At 38.7% G+C, this 15,638-nt stretch overlaps 1 protein-coding gene across 1 annotated transcript in view; it reads right to left on the reverse strand.

The window, feature by feature from the left end:
• The window catches only part of LOC309628593 (uncharacterized protein), a 211,883-nt gene that overhangs the window by 14,844 nt on the left and 181,401 nt on the right, over window positions 1-15,638 (reverse strand). Inside the window, exon 5 of the mRNA XM_082391820.1 lies at window positions 7,035-7,202. Coding sequence (XP_082247946.1) covers window positions 7,035-7,202 — 168 coding nt within the window. The remainder of the gene's footprint in view (window positions 1-7,034; window positions 7,203-15,638) is intronic.

Consider the following 15,638-nt stretch of genomic DNA (forward strand, 5'->3'; position numbering starts at 1 on the left):
AAAACACGTTTCTAAGTGTTTGGATCTATAATAGTACCCTTATTCAACCTGGTTGTCTTAAATGCTTGACCCAGTGCCAGGCATGGAGTAGGTACCGTAAACATTTGTTTAAATAAATTATTTAAAACTCAGAATATATTCAAATTCTCTTTTTCATAAAGTTTTAGAGATATTTATTTCCCTATATTCATAAAGCTACAATGCATAGAAGAAATAGTTTCTCATGAAATTCAATACGACATTTCCAAAGCTCTCAGGTACTTTGATAGCAAATTTATTTGAAACATTATAAGGATGTCAATAGTGTATGCAAATTCAACACATTTAACCTTTAAATTTATTGCATTAGACTTGTAGTTAAATAATTGAATATTACTATGCCTTATCAGATTTGTTTTTTTTTTCTTCTGAGGTCAGTAAACCTAACTGTAGACCATAAAGTTGCCATCTACGAACAAGTACTGATCCACATATACACAGAAATGACTCCTGAATCCATATAACCTTGCAAGAATGTGTATCCTTGTAGAAAGGAAATGTTATAATAAAAAGGGATAATATATACATAAAAGTTACGTCTACATTTAAAGCAGCAGTTTGATTACCATTCAATTATAATCATCTTCTACACAAGTAGAAAGTAAAAGATTAAAAACTTTTAGTTAACCTTTAAGAAAAGAAAGTTTTAAAGAAGCATTATTGGGACTTCCCTGGTGGTGCAGTGGTTAAGACTCTGCGCTTCCAGTGCAGAGGGCCCGGGTTCGATCCTTGCTCAGGGAACTAGATCCCACATGCATGCCGCAATTAAGAGTTTGCATGCCACAACTAAGGAGCCTGCCTGCCGCAACTAAGACCCGGCACAACCAAAGAAATAAATAAAATAAATATTAAAAAATAAAAGAAGCATCATCATAACTCATTTGTCGAACATTTTATTTTACAAAACATTCTCTTACTCATGGCCTCATTTTGGACACTTAATATGGACATAATTCCTTATTAACTAAAATTGAACCACTATATTATTTAAAACACCTTTCCTTTTTGTTTTTAAGGAGAAGCCTATGAGTTGGACAAAGTTAAAATCAGATGAGTTGTGAAATACAGTGCTCAATATTCCAAAGAAATATATAATTAAAGCTGATAAGATTAAAATCATTTTCCATTGTAGCTGTTCATATGCCGTATGTTAAGGAGTTCCCTATATGGGAACACATAGTTTTAAAGAAGTATATATCTTATTACAACCCTCTTAAACTTTTCATTTAACAAGCAAACAAATAAAAAGGTATCTGATGCTTGAATTAAAGGTCAATGAAACAGTGAAGGCCCATGGGTCAAGCACAAAGAAGTCCCAGTGAAGTTGAACTTCACTGGTCTGAGTCTAACTCGCCGTACATAACCATAGTTAGCATAAGCTTTCTACACAGTTGGTAGCAATCAGATACATATTTAATGTGGTTTCATTATATCCTATAAATGCTGGCAATAGAATAATCTCCCCGGGGTATTCGGTGAATAATAGAAAAGAGAAAATGATGAGCACATTTAGCACATGCACCCATAACCTCATGATAAAAGGCACCATTTCCCCCATACAGCACCTGTTGTCATAGCTGCTTTAATTACTTTTCATTGTAGTCAGCAGCTTGAAATATTTATCATGGAGCCTATAATTTCCCAAATCCAAAACTGAAATCTACCCAAGTGACTACAGGAACTGAAATTTTACTCACTCCTCCTACTTCTGTGCTTAACTTGCAACCTCAAAAGCTCTAAACAAAATATCTTTGAGGGAAGCTTCATTCAGTTAGGAGACCCGGTGCAGTACAAGATTACAATATGTTCACACAACATTCAACAGGCAGCGTATCATATCACATTTTGATTGAAATAAAGACAGAAATCATTTCATTATTAAATATTAAAACATTCAATGTGCTAAAATAAAAGATAAAGCAAATTTAAAGGTTTTTGTAAATAGGTACCAACTAAGAACATATTCAGTCAATATTTCTAGGATTTATTCTTCCCATCAGTTGAATATGAAATTAGGTTTGATTTTAGCACTCCTTCTCTAGTGAATTATTGGTTATAAATCCCATGCTTTGGCTATGTTCTTTTGATTGTGAAATATGTTGTGATCTAGAATAAAGACTTTTTTGCTGTCTTTATTAAAGATCTAAAGATTGTTTTGCAGTCTCTTTTAATCTTATTTACTTAATAAAAATGTTATTTATATTTACATCTTACTTACTATAGTGTACTGCTGTAATGCTACACAAACATTAACTCATTTAATCCTAATAACAATTCTATCAGGTAGCAACTGTTATTTTCTCTACTTTACAGCTGAAGAAATTGAAACACAAAGAGATCGAGGAATTTGCCTACAGTCACTGAGGCCAGTTAGTGGCAGATCAGGGACTCAAACTCATTTAGTTCAGCTCCAGAATCTGTGTTCTTACCTTCTACATACTACAAGCCAATTTAATTTCCCAGGAAGGTCCTTATGAATAGAAAAATAATTTCACATAAACTTCATCAATTCAGTTTGTGAGTAAGAAGACCAGTTCCAATGACTGGATTAGCATAATCCAGGGTTAAAAATATATTTTGCATAGCAACCAAGTAAATATTCATGTCCACACACTGACACAAACATAACCAATGTGAAAGTTTCACAAATTAAGATTACCTTACTACATACATATTGTATTTCATTTTGAAAATGCTGCTTATAGATCAAGTAATTTGCTTTCACAATGTGCTAATATAGTGGTTCTCATACCTAGTTACCCATTAAAATTGTCTGCAGAGATTTTAAAACTAAGGAATGTGTGAGCCCCATTCCAATCAATTAAATTAGAATCTCTGCTGAATAGCGTTTTAAAAGCTATACAGGCGATACCAAGAAGCTGCCATGGTTGAGAGTTTCTGCACTATTGAAGCCAATATATTTAATGTGAAACACATTGGAGTAGATGAAACTGACAAGATGTATTGTTATTATCTCTAGTTGAATACCGGACTTTTGATTATTTTCCATTAGCATCAGTTTTGTATGCTATAAAGACCTATTAACTTCTTGAAGAGGTGTTAAAATATTTTATTTTCACAAGTAGCTTAATATTCATTCTTTAACATTATTTATACTGTTACCACCTAACATAACCTTTCTTAATTAGTGGATTTTGAATCAACAAGGTCTTTTTATTTATTTATTTATTTTTGGCTGCATTGGGTCTTTGTTGCTGCACGCCGGCTTTCTCTAGCTGTGGTGAGCGAAGGCTTCTCTTCATTGAGGTGCGCGGGCTTCTCACTGCGGTGACTTCTCCTGTTGTGGCGCACGGGCTCTAAGCGCATGAGCTCAGTAGTTGTGGTGCATGGGCTTAGTTGCTCTGTGACATGTGGGATCTTCAGGACCAGGGCTCGAACCCGTGTCCCCTGCATTGGCAGGTGGATTCTTAACCACTGCGCCACCAGGGAAGTCCCCAACAAGGTCTTATTTATTTAAAATATTTATCTATATGGCTGTGCTGGGTCTTAGTTGCAGCATGCATGTGGGATCTAGTTCCCTGACCAGGGATCGAATCCGGGCCCCCTGCACAGGGAGCACGGAGTCTTAACGGCTGGACCACTGGCGAAGTCCCAACAAGGTCTTATTTTAAATGGGCGGTTAAATTACGGAAAGAAAACAGTGGCTCTTTGACCAAGATTGAGTTAAGATGAATAATTGTTTAGTTCGACACAAAACACGTGGTCCGGTTAATTCTATGTCCATAATTCCCTCCTTTTATTCCATCCTTTCTCCCCCAAATCTTATGATGGTCTACAAGTGAAAAATTAATATTACAAACTAATTTAAAGTTTAGCGTTTGCACAGTGAATTGCCTTGTTGAAAAAGTGCTGTGGCTACCAAGTTTGATGCACACGTAACAACCTAGTTCTTAAAAGACAAGACCCGGGTCTGCTGCTGCACCTCACCTAACGTGCTGAAGTGGAGGGAAGCCACAGGCACACGTGGAAAATCGCTAAAATGGGAGAGAGCAGAACAAGATTTGAGTCAGACGTTTGCCAAAATGGTCCCAGCTGTGTTAACGTGATTTTATTTTCTGTTTTTGATGTCCTATCATTGGTCCTTTCTTATTGTTCTGGTTTTATGGTTTTCAACCTAAACTGGCAGTACTTAAATTTCTCCGGTCAGCATTCTTCTGTGTTCTCCACAGTGAATGACTGTTCCAAATTTACAATTTCCATCAACTTTAAATTGACTGTGTAGCTTCACCTCCCCAGAGAAAACAATGGCCAACACTGGCCTCCGTTTTCAGCCTCCTCCGTCTCAAAACTTCCCTCTTACTCACCTCCCGGGTGTCCTCCCCCTTAAATCCCATTCGGTCCACTGTAGGCTCGTTTCCCTTTCTCCTAAAGTCATCCGTGACTTCTGACTTGCCAAGTTCAACATCCTATTTTCAGAGGAACCTCTCTTTTGCATAATGTAATATATCTTGTTAATTTACAACTCTTCTAATTTCTAATTTTTATCAATTGTCTTAATCTGAGCTAAAAATTTCCTTCACCCAATCTACAAAGAAAGGGTTTGGTTAGCAAATTAGCAGTAAAAATACCACATCTGAGGACATTTTAAACCTACTTAATTACCACAAACTATTTGTATGACTTTAACACACAACTTTTTAAATTAAGATGAGTGCTGCCGATAATGCCTCAGAACACCAAAACAAGATCCTTTTCTGGAAGGATCTTTCTTTAGAAGGATTTTATTAGCATTATTACAAACTACTGTAAGTCCTTGAAAGTTAGAACACTACTTTTCTTCTAAGTATTTCTTTAATTTATTATGGACCTTGCTTGTAATTAGTCCATGTCAGTGATGTTTACCCGCATTTATAAATGTCAAGCTTTTAGACAGAACCACTTGGTATTTAAAGAATTATTCCAAGTGGGAATAACTTTATTTTATGTTTCTTCTCTAGCCTACATGGTGAAAAATAGTGACATCCTTCAGCGGAGCCATCTTATTTGTATTGCCCAAATGTGTGTGAATTTTTTGTGTCAGTTACACTGCCCTGAACAGGAGGGCTATAGCCAACTTCTTTCCTGACTGACAAGTCTAAACCACTTCCCCAAACTTGAATATACTTGGAGAAGGAAAAAAAAAAAAAGGGAAAACACCAGGTGAGCCAGGCTGTTTTGTTTCCTATGTTTGCCAGGTTTGTGTGGATAGGGTGAGGTTCTCTTAAGTCAACAGAGTCTATGTTAAGGCAGCAAGAAGGTACATGTTGTGCTTCCTTCCACTATGAGTTTACACTCACACAATTCTCTTCTCTAATCCCAGAGTAGCTCTAAGCAAAACTGTAGACATGTGGGGCCTCTAGGTGTTATCTAACACCCTCTGAAACAGCTGGGAACGCTTGGCAAGACGGCGGGGGACACCCAGAGATTTCTGCTTTCTTCCTACCAGCCCCTGTAGTCATGTGTGGTTCTCATCACCCCGATCCAGCTGCCCTTTAGATCACTGCCTCTATTCATGTATATGTTTGGAGATTTTCCTTTGCTAGGAGCAGATTTCTGCATTCACCTCTTTTATGATGGAGCTGATGAAGATATGCAAACCTGGGAGACATCTGGTATTTGATGTTCCATTCTGCAAACCAAGACTAGGAATATATAGGAGCGCAGAACAACTATACAAATGATGTTGGCTTTACTGCTTTAGCAGATAATGTAATAGACATAGGAGAGTGATACATTTTTTTAGTGGCACTTTGATATCAGGAACAGTATAACTGCAAATTGACTATTAGTTTTATTCTATTTCTCCCACTTTGTAGTGGTTTCAGTTACTTTGGCTTGTTTTGGTTTGGATTTTAACCTCAGATTAAGCCACATGAAAGAAGGAAGCTTGAAACACCATAACGTAAATAGAGTTCTTCAACACCATTGACATTTTGGACTGAACTGCCAGAAGTCCCCTGGGGGCAAAATTGCACCAGTTGAGGACCACTGATCAAAGTCATACAGAAATCTATAGTATTGAAGAATAATCACTTCCCCCCAGGTTCCTTCAAAATCAAAGTTGCTATTGAAAACTATTTAGGAAAGTAATTCAGTATGTACAATATTTAGGTTATTTTATTTTGCATGTATTACATCATCATTGTAAATGAAACTTAACTTTTCTCTCTATGTCAGTGTTGACCGCTTGAATAACGCCCGCCCCCAAAGACAGGAGGCACTTTTCACAGGTCCCAGCAAAGCAGTCTGAGATGGGGCGTGTGACCATGACTGCTACTGTGGATTACGATGGTTACGATAATTTTAGCGAATTCAGGATAGATTAGTCTACATGATTACAACTATCAATAATATTATGCCCATTACTGGGCCTACCATTTTATATTTTGACATTACAACTTTGAAATCAGCTGTGTATACTCTGAGACTAGGTAAATATCAGCTAAGGTGCACTGTGGCTTAATTTTCATGTACTTGTTATTTTGAGTTTTAAAAAGGTGTGAGTTTAGCTCAGAGCTTTGGCCTCAGTGAAGCATTGCATTACTAGTAACACTAGCAAATTTAATAAATAATGCCCCAAATGTACAAGGACTAAAACACGAGTTTATTTATTGCTCATATAAAACCCAAAATAGATATTCCTAATTGGTAATTGATCTCCTTCATGTGATGTTCCAGTTCCTTCCATCATGTGGCTTTGCCATATTTAACATATGCCTTCTAAAGTCACTCTGTTGTTTTACAGCAAACAAGCGGAAGAGGAAAGAACATGGAAAGTCACACAGGTTGGTTTTTATGGGCCTGCTGTATAAAATGAAGGGATGGCAGTTGAAGAGTCAGATAAGGTGCCAGCTTAAGGGACATATGTTGAAGGATTTGGACTCTGCCCTCCAGGGTGCATACATTCATTGAACCAATGGCTGATAAACGATGCTGTGTCCCCAAGAGCTGCAATATACAAATCTGGAAAACCAAGATGTAGAATTACAAATTACCAGGGTTTCTCTTGACACTTCCATACTCAATGGCTGCTTCAAGTGGGCAATAGCAGACTTCTCGTGCCAGAATATCAGCAAGCAGAGAATAGCATAACCAACGTGGATTGCCGTGAGGAGCTCAGAGGAGGCGCTGTGGGCTCTCTTCATCCTTCCGTGACCAGATAGCTGTGAGTGGACAAAAGCAGAAACTCTGGTCCTTAAGAAAAAGTAACCAAGGGCTCAAAACACTTGAAGTTGGAGGTCACTCCACTGCAAGCAATCCGGGCTGCTAAAGCGCTATCTGAAAAGAGAGAAATCTAGAATTTCTATGATGATGTAATACATGCAAAATAATGATGATGTAATACATGCAAAATAAATTTCTTGGTGCAGGAAGAAGATATTTGGTTATAATTACAACTCTGGGACAAACTGCAAGAGATGAATTGTAGCTTGGTTTGTTAATATTCTGGGAAATTGCATCTGGCCACTAGCTTGAAGAATTGGATTTGCATGCTTTTCCTCTCAGGAAAGGGATGGACTGTACCAATTCCATTTAATGACTACTCCAGATTCACACATATGCCTTTTCCAGTCAGAATGGCTGAAGCAGCTGCTTGTGTGTCATTGAGCCCATCTGCTGCTATTGCTATTGCCACTGCTTCAGACTGAGATGCAGGGCCACCTAATGGAGAGAGAACACCACGGCTGTGCACAGGCCTGCCCAGACCATGGGGCCTCTGGTTCCCCTAGCAAGTGCCTGCAAAAGTCAGGTGATGCAACCAGAAGCACATGGTAGTTAATGCCCCATGGGGGACACTTTGCCCAGTGGGAGACAGGGGATAGAAAGGAGTGCTTCCTCTCCCAGAACAGTGCTCAGTCTAGCATTTGTTTTGCATGGCCTCTCTGACAGTGTCCAGTGGGACAAGCAATTACTGGGCTGTAAAGAAGCTGTAGCATTCAGCTTTCTCTTCTATTTTCTCCTTCCCTTTTTTATTTGTCCTTTCCCACCTCTCAACCTTCTCCCTTTCTTTGTCATTTCTCCCTCTCCCATTCCCTCCCCTTTCCCCTCTTCTTCTTCCCTTCCTAAACAATTCGATCCAAAACTCATTATTTGGGGCTGAGCAAGATATGTGTCTACACTAGGAGGTGTGGGGATAGATTGAGGAGAAAGAAGGAAATCCATGATGGCCCGGAGTGGAGTGTGGTACCCGGAAGTGGAGCCCTGGAGCCAAGCAAAGTGAGGAGACCACCCATGAGGAGGTGGGGGAAAGCAGCAGCAAGTAAGATTGTCTCCATATGAGTAGACTGCTCAAATAAAGATGATGGGAGCCATGTTTCTCACTGTCAGAGAGGGGAGTCACAAATAGAGAAAGGGAGAAAACCAGATTAAGCCCCATGGTGTTCGACTGAAATTAGAAATATAGGGGTGAAGTCATGACTTTGAAGCTATATAGATAGATACAGAAATAAATATAGATGTGAACATGTATATGTATATGTGTGTGTGTGTGTGTGTGTGTCTGTGTGTTCTCTAGCTCTGGCCACTGAGAGAGTCTAGGAGTTGAAACCCTCAAATAGCAATACAGACAATTAGGGCCCACACACTGCTTTTTAAATATCACTCTTCACTATAAGGAATCAGCCCTCTTCGGAAGAATGGCTGGTTTCAAGGCTGGGGCTGAGAAAAAACGAGATGAACCTAGAACATCTTATTCTGCCGAAAAGTGAGAAAGTTCTTAAAAGTGATGATGTTTCACCAAGACACAGAAGCCAGCTTGAAGGCATAAACATAACACAGGCCAAATCTAGCACAATTTTACCAACAAAATAAATAACAGTAATGAATTATAACCCACTGAATAAAACACATCCATGAGTCCATAATGATATATCAATGAAACATTTTCAATTTGATGAGGAACATTATCTCAAAGTAACTCACAACAAAATATTTATTAATTACAGAGTAAACAGTGGAGAAGCCTGAGAGTCACCACCTGATCAGGTGATCAAAGTTAACCTCACCAATAATGGAAAAAATCAGAATCGTGCACCACTTGATAGGATGCAATGAGAAGAACACAGAATCAATTCTGTGATATTCCTACCAAAGATGTAGAACCTGAATGTAATCATGAGGAAACATCAGACACAGATTAAGGGAACTTCTACAAGATGACTGGCCTGTAATCTTCAAAAATGTTATGGTCTTGAAAATCAAGGAAAGACTGGGGAATTCGACTGCAAACTGAAAGAGGATAAAGAGACATGGCAACTAACAGCAACATGAGATGATAGACTGGATCCTTTTGCTATAAAAATATACCAACTGGCACAACTGGCATAACTGAATGGAGTCTTGGGATTGGATGACAGCAACGCATCTGGAATGATTTTCTTGGTTTTGACGTTTATGTTATGGTTATGAAGGAGACTGTCGGAAATACACACTAAAGCACGTAAGGGTAATGGGCATTATGTTGGCAATTTACTCTCAACTAATGGGGGGGGGGGGAGTCCCTTATTCCAGTCTTGCAAATTTTCTGTTACTTTGAAATTGGTTCCAAATTAAGAAGAGGCAGAATAGCAGAAGCAGCAGAATCTGTGGCAGGGCCAACAGTCCCCTCTGCATTTGCTCTCCCTTCCTTCCTGACTCACTCTCTTTTCCCTTTCTCCTGCTTCCTTCAGGCTCTGTAGTCTAGGGAACCCTTTCTAAGTTACTGGGCAATTCACAGAATCTACACTGGCTACCAGACCTATGGAATGTGAAGTGTTATAATAGAAAGTCCAGTTGGAAGCCTCTGTATCTACATATTTGTACCAAAATAGAAATTCATAGAAATATCTTATATCTGGTGAACCGCCATGAGACAACAAAGTGACATTGCAATCAGATATACCCATCATAAATGTGGGGATATCTAATCCACAAAGCCATAAAGGTAGACATGCACAGTAATATATCCTCTTCAGTGGTAGTGATACATGAAAGAAGGGACTTGCACAGATCCTGGAGACACAATTAGGCTTCATAAGCAGATGCTCACACTACCAGAACTTCCATTCCTGGTACACTGTTATTTCTCCTTTAATCCACACCTATGGTCTTATGAGACTTCATCATGACCAGCTGATAAGGAAGAAATAGGTTAAACTATGGGTTATGAATGGTTTTATATGATTTGAAGATACATACTAGAAGCAGGAAGCCCTGAAGTACATAGGGAAAGAAATACTTCTGATGAGAAGAAATTTTCAGGGTTACATTTGGCTGTCCACCCTACCTAGGAGAGTTGGCTAGAGTTATACATCCACATTAGTTCATTGACCGTGGTGGATGGTTTCATCAGATGATCAGAGACTTGGAAACGATGATACTGGGGGACTAAGGAAAAGGAGATCCAAGGAATAGTTAAGTGTAGGGACTTCTCAAAATTGGCACAGTAGAGATTGGTTCAAGATGGTGGAGTAGAAGGACATGCTCTCACTCCCTCTTGCAAAAGCACCGAGATCACAACTAACTGCTGAACAATCATTAACAGGAAGACACTGGAACTCACCAAAAAAGATACCCCACATCCAAAGACAAAGGAGAAGCCACAATGAGATGGTAGGAGGGGCGCAATCACAATAAAATCAAATCCCATAACCAATGGGTGGGTGACTCACAAACTGGAGAACACTTATACCACAGAAGTCCACCCACTGGAGTGAAGGTTCTGAGCCCCACGTCAGGCTTCCCAACCTGGGGGTCCGGCAATGGGAGGAGGAATTCCCAGAAAATCAGACTTTGGAGGCTAGTGGGATTTGATTGCAGGACTTCGGCAAGACTGGGGGAAACAAAGACTCCACTCTTGGAGGGCAGACACAAAGTAGTGTGCACATCGGGACCCAGGGGAGGGAGCAGTGACCCCATAGGAGACTGAACCAGAGCTACCTACTAGTGTTGGAGGGTCTCCTGCAGAGGCCGGGGGTGGCGGTGTCTCACCATGAGGACAAGGACACTGGCAGCAGAAGTTCTGGGAAGTACTCCTTGGCGTGAGCCCTCCCAGAGTACACCATTAGCCCCACCAAAGAGCCCAGGTAGGCTCCAGTTTTGGGTCGCCTCAGGCCAAACAACCAACAGGGAGGGAACCCAGCCCCACCCATCAGCAGACAAGCGGATTAAAGTTTTACTGAGCTCCGCCCACCAGAGCAACAGCCAGCTCTACCCACCAACAGTCCCTCCCAACAGGAAACTTGCACAAGCCTCTTAGATAGCCTCATCCAGCAGAGGGCAGACAGTAGAAGCAAGAAGAACTACAGTCCTGCAGCCTGTGGAACAAAAACCACATTCACAGAAAGACAGACAAGATGAAAAGGCAAAGGGCTATGTACCAGATGAAGGAACAAGATAAAACCCCAGAAAAACAACTAAATGAAGTGGAGATAGGCAACCTTCCAGAAAAAGAATTCAGAAAAATGATAGTGAAGATGATCCAGGACCTCGGAAAAAGAATGGAGGCAAAGATCGAGAAGATGCAAGAAATGTTTAACAAAGACCTAGAATAATTAAAGAACAAACAAACAGAGATGACCAATACAATAACTGAAATGAAAAATACACTAGAAGGAAGCAATAGCAGAATAACTGAGGCAGAAGAACAGATAAGTGACCTGGAAGACAGAATGGTGGAACAGAATAAAGAAAAAAGAATGAAAAGAAATGAAGACAGCCTAAGAGACCTCTGGGACAACATTAAACGCAACAGCATTCGCATTATAGGGGTCCCAGAAGGAGAGGAGGGAGAGAAAGGACCAGAGAAAATATTTGAAGAGATTATAGTCAAAAACTTCCCTAACATGGGAAAGGAAATAGCCATGCAAGTCCAGGAAGTGCAGAGAGTCCCATACAGGATAAACCCGAGGAGAAACACACCAAGACACATAGCAATCAAATTGGTAAAAATTAAAGACAAAGAAAAATTATTGAAAGCACCAAGGGAAAAATGACAAATAACATACAAGGGAACTCCCATAAGGTTAACAGCTGATTTCTCAGTAGAAACTCTACAAGCCAGAAGGGAATGGCATGACATATTTAAAGTGATGAAAGAGAAGAACCTACAACCAAGATTACTCTACCAGGCAAGGATCTCATTCAGATTCGATGGAGAAATCAAAAGCTTTGCAGACAAGTAAAAGCTAAGAGAATTCAGCACCACCAAACCAGCTCTACAACAAATGCTAAAGGAACTTCTCTAAGTGGGAAACACAAGAGAAGAAAAGGACCTACAAAAACAAACCCAAAACAATTAAGTAAATGGTAATAGGAACATACATATCCATAATTACCTTTAACGTGAATGGATTAAATGCTCCAACCAAAAGACAGAGGCTCGCTGAATGGATACAAAAACAAGACCCATATATATGCTGTCTATAAGAGACCCACTTCAGACCTAGGGACACATAAAGACTGAAAGTGAGGGGATGGAAAACGATAGTCCATGCAAATGGAAATCAAAAGAAAGCTGGAGTAGCAATACTCATATCAGATAAAATAGAATTTAAAATAAAGAATGTTACAAGAGACAAGGAAGGATACTACATAATGATCAAGGGATCAATCCAAGAAGAAGATATAACAATTATAAATATATATGCACCCAACATAGGAGCACCTCAATACATAAGGCAAGTGCTAACAGCTATAAAAGAGGAAATCGACAGTAACACGATAATAGTGGGGGACTTTAACACCTCACTTACACCAATGGACAGATCATCCAAAATGAAAATAAATAAGGAAACAGAAACTTTAAATGACACAATAGACCAGATAGATTTAATTGATATTTATAGGACATTCCATCCAAAAACAGCAGATTACACGTTCTTCTCAAGTGCGCATGGAACATTCTCCAGGATAGATCACATCTTGGGTCACAAATCAAGCCTCAGTAAATTTAAGAAAATTGAAATCATATCAAGCATCTTTTCTGACCACAATGCTATGAGATTAGAAATCAATTACAGGGAAAAAAACGTAAAAAATACAAACACATGGAGGCTAAACAATACATTACTAAATAACCAAGAGATCACTGAAGAAATCAAAGAGGAAATCAAAAAATACCGAGAGACAAATGACAATGAAAACACGACGATCCAAAACCTATGGGATGCAGCAAAAGCAGTTCTAAGAAGGAAGCTTATAGCAATACAAGCCTACCTCAAGAAACAAGAAAAATCTCAAATAAACAATCTAACCTTACACCTAAAGGAACTAGAGAAAGAAGAACAAACAAAACCCGAAGTTAGCAGAAGGAAAGAAATCATAAAGATCAGAGCGGAAATAAATGAAATAGAAACAAAGAAAACAATAGCACAGATCAATAAAACTAAAAGCTGGTTCTGTGAGACGATAAACAAAATTGATAAACCATTAGCCAGACTCATCAAGAAAGAGAGGGAGAGGACTCAATAAAATTAGAAATGAAAAAGGAGAAGTTACAACAGACACCTCAGAAATACAAAGCATCTTAAGAGACTACTACAAGCAACTCTATGCCAATAAAATGGACAATCTGGAAGAAATGGACAAATTCTTAGGAAGGTATAACCTTCCAAGCCTGAAACAGGAAGAAATAGAAAGTATGAACAGACCAATCACAAGTAATGAAATTGAAACGGTGATTAAAAATCTTCCAACAAACAAAAGTCCAGAACCAGATGGCTTCACAGGTGAATTCTATCAAACATTTAGAGAAGAGCTAACACCCATCCATCTCAAACTCTTCCAAAAAATTGCAGAGGAAGGAACACTGCCAAACTCATTCTATGAGGCCACCATCACCCTGTTATCAAAACCAGACAAAGATGTCATAAAAAGAGAAAACTACATACCAATATCACTGATGAATACAGATACAAAAATCCTCAACAAAATACTAGCAAACAGAATCCAAAAACACATTAAAAGGATCATACACTATGATCAAGTGGGATTTATCCCAGGGATGTAAGGATTCTTCAATATATGCAAATCAATCAATGTGATACACCATATTAACAAACTGAAGAAGAAAAACCATATGATCATCTCAATAGATGCAGAAAAAGCTTTTGACAAAATTCAACACCGATTTATGATAAAAACTCTCCATAAAGTGGGCATAGAGGGAACGTACCTCAACATAATAAAGGCCATATATGACAAACCCACAGCAAACATCATTCTCAATGGTGAAAAACTGAAAGCATTTCCTCTAAGATCAGGAACGAGACAAGGATGTCCACTCTCACCACTATTATTCAACATAGTTTTGGAAGTCCTAGCCATGGCAATCAGAGAAGAAAAAGAAATAAAAGGAATACAGATTGGAAAAGAAGAAGTAAAACTGTCACTGCTTGCAGATGACATGATACTATACATATAGAATCCTAAAGATGCCACCAGAAAACTACTAGAGGTAATCAATGAATCTGGTAAAGTTGCAGGATACAAAATTAATGCACAGAAAATCTCTTGCATTCCTATACACTAATGATGAAAAATCTGTAAGAGAACTTAAGGAAACACTCCCATTTACCATTGCAACAAAAAGAATAAAATACCTAGGAAAAAACCTACCTAGGGAAACAAAAGACCTGTATGCAGAAAACTATAAGACACTGATGAAAGAAATTAAAGATGATACAAACAGTTGGAGAGATATACCATGCTCTTGGATTGGAAGAATCAATATTGTGAAAATGACTATACTACCCAAAGCAATCTACAGATTCAATGCAATCCATATCAAATTACCAATGGCATTTTTTACAGAACTAGAACAAATATCTTAAAATTTGTATGGAGACACAAAAGACCCCGAATAGCCAAAGCAGTCTTGAGGGAAAAAATGGAGCTAGAGGAATCAGACTCCCTGACTTCAGACTATACTACAAAGCTACAGTAATCAAGACAATATGGTACTGGCACAAAAACAGAAACATAGATCAATGGAACAGGATAGAAAGCCCAGAGATAAACCCACACACTTATGGTCAACTAATCTATGACAAAGGAGGCAAGGATATACAATGGAGAAATGACAGTCTCTTCAATAAGTGGTGCTGGGAAAACTGGACAGCTACATGTAAAAGAATGACATTAGAACACTCCCTAACACCATACGCAAAAATAAACTCAAAATGGATTAGAGACCTAAATGTAAGACTGGACACTATCAAACTCTTAGAGGAAAACATAGGAAGAACACTCTGACATAAATCACGGTAAGATCTTTTTTGATTCACCTCCTAGAGTAATGGAAATAAAAACAAAAATAAACAAGTGGGATCTAATGAAACTTAAAAGCTTTTGCAAAGCAAAGGAAACTACAAACAAGACGAAAAGACAGCCCTCAGAATGGGAGAAAATATTTGCAAACGAATCAAGAGACAAAGGATTAATCTCCAAAATATATAAACAGCTCATGCAGCTCAATATTAAAAAAACAAACAACCCAATCCAAAAATGGGCAAAAGACCTAAAGAGACATTTCTCCAAAGAAGACGTACAGATGGCCAAGAAGCACATGAAAAGCTGCTCAACATCACTAATTATTAGAGAAATGCAAATCAAAACTACAA

The sequence above is a fragment of the Balaenoptera borealis genome (genome assembly GCF_965194805.1).
Source record: "Balaenoptera borealis genome assembly, chromosome: 4".
In the NCBI taxonomy this organism is placed as follows: Eukaryota; Metazoa; Chordata; class Mammalia; order Artiodactyla; family Balaenopteridae; genus Balaenoptera; species Balaenoptera borealis.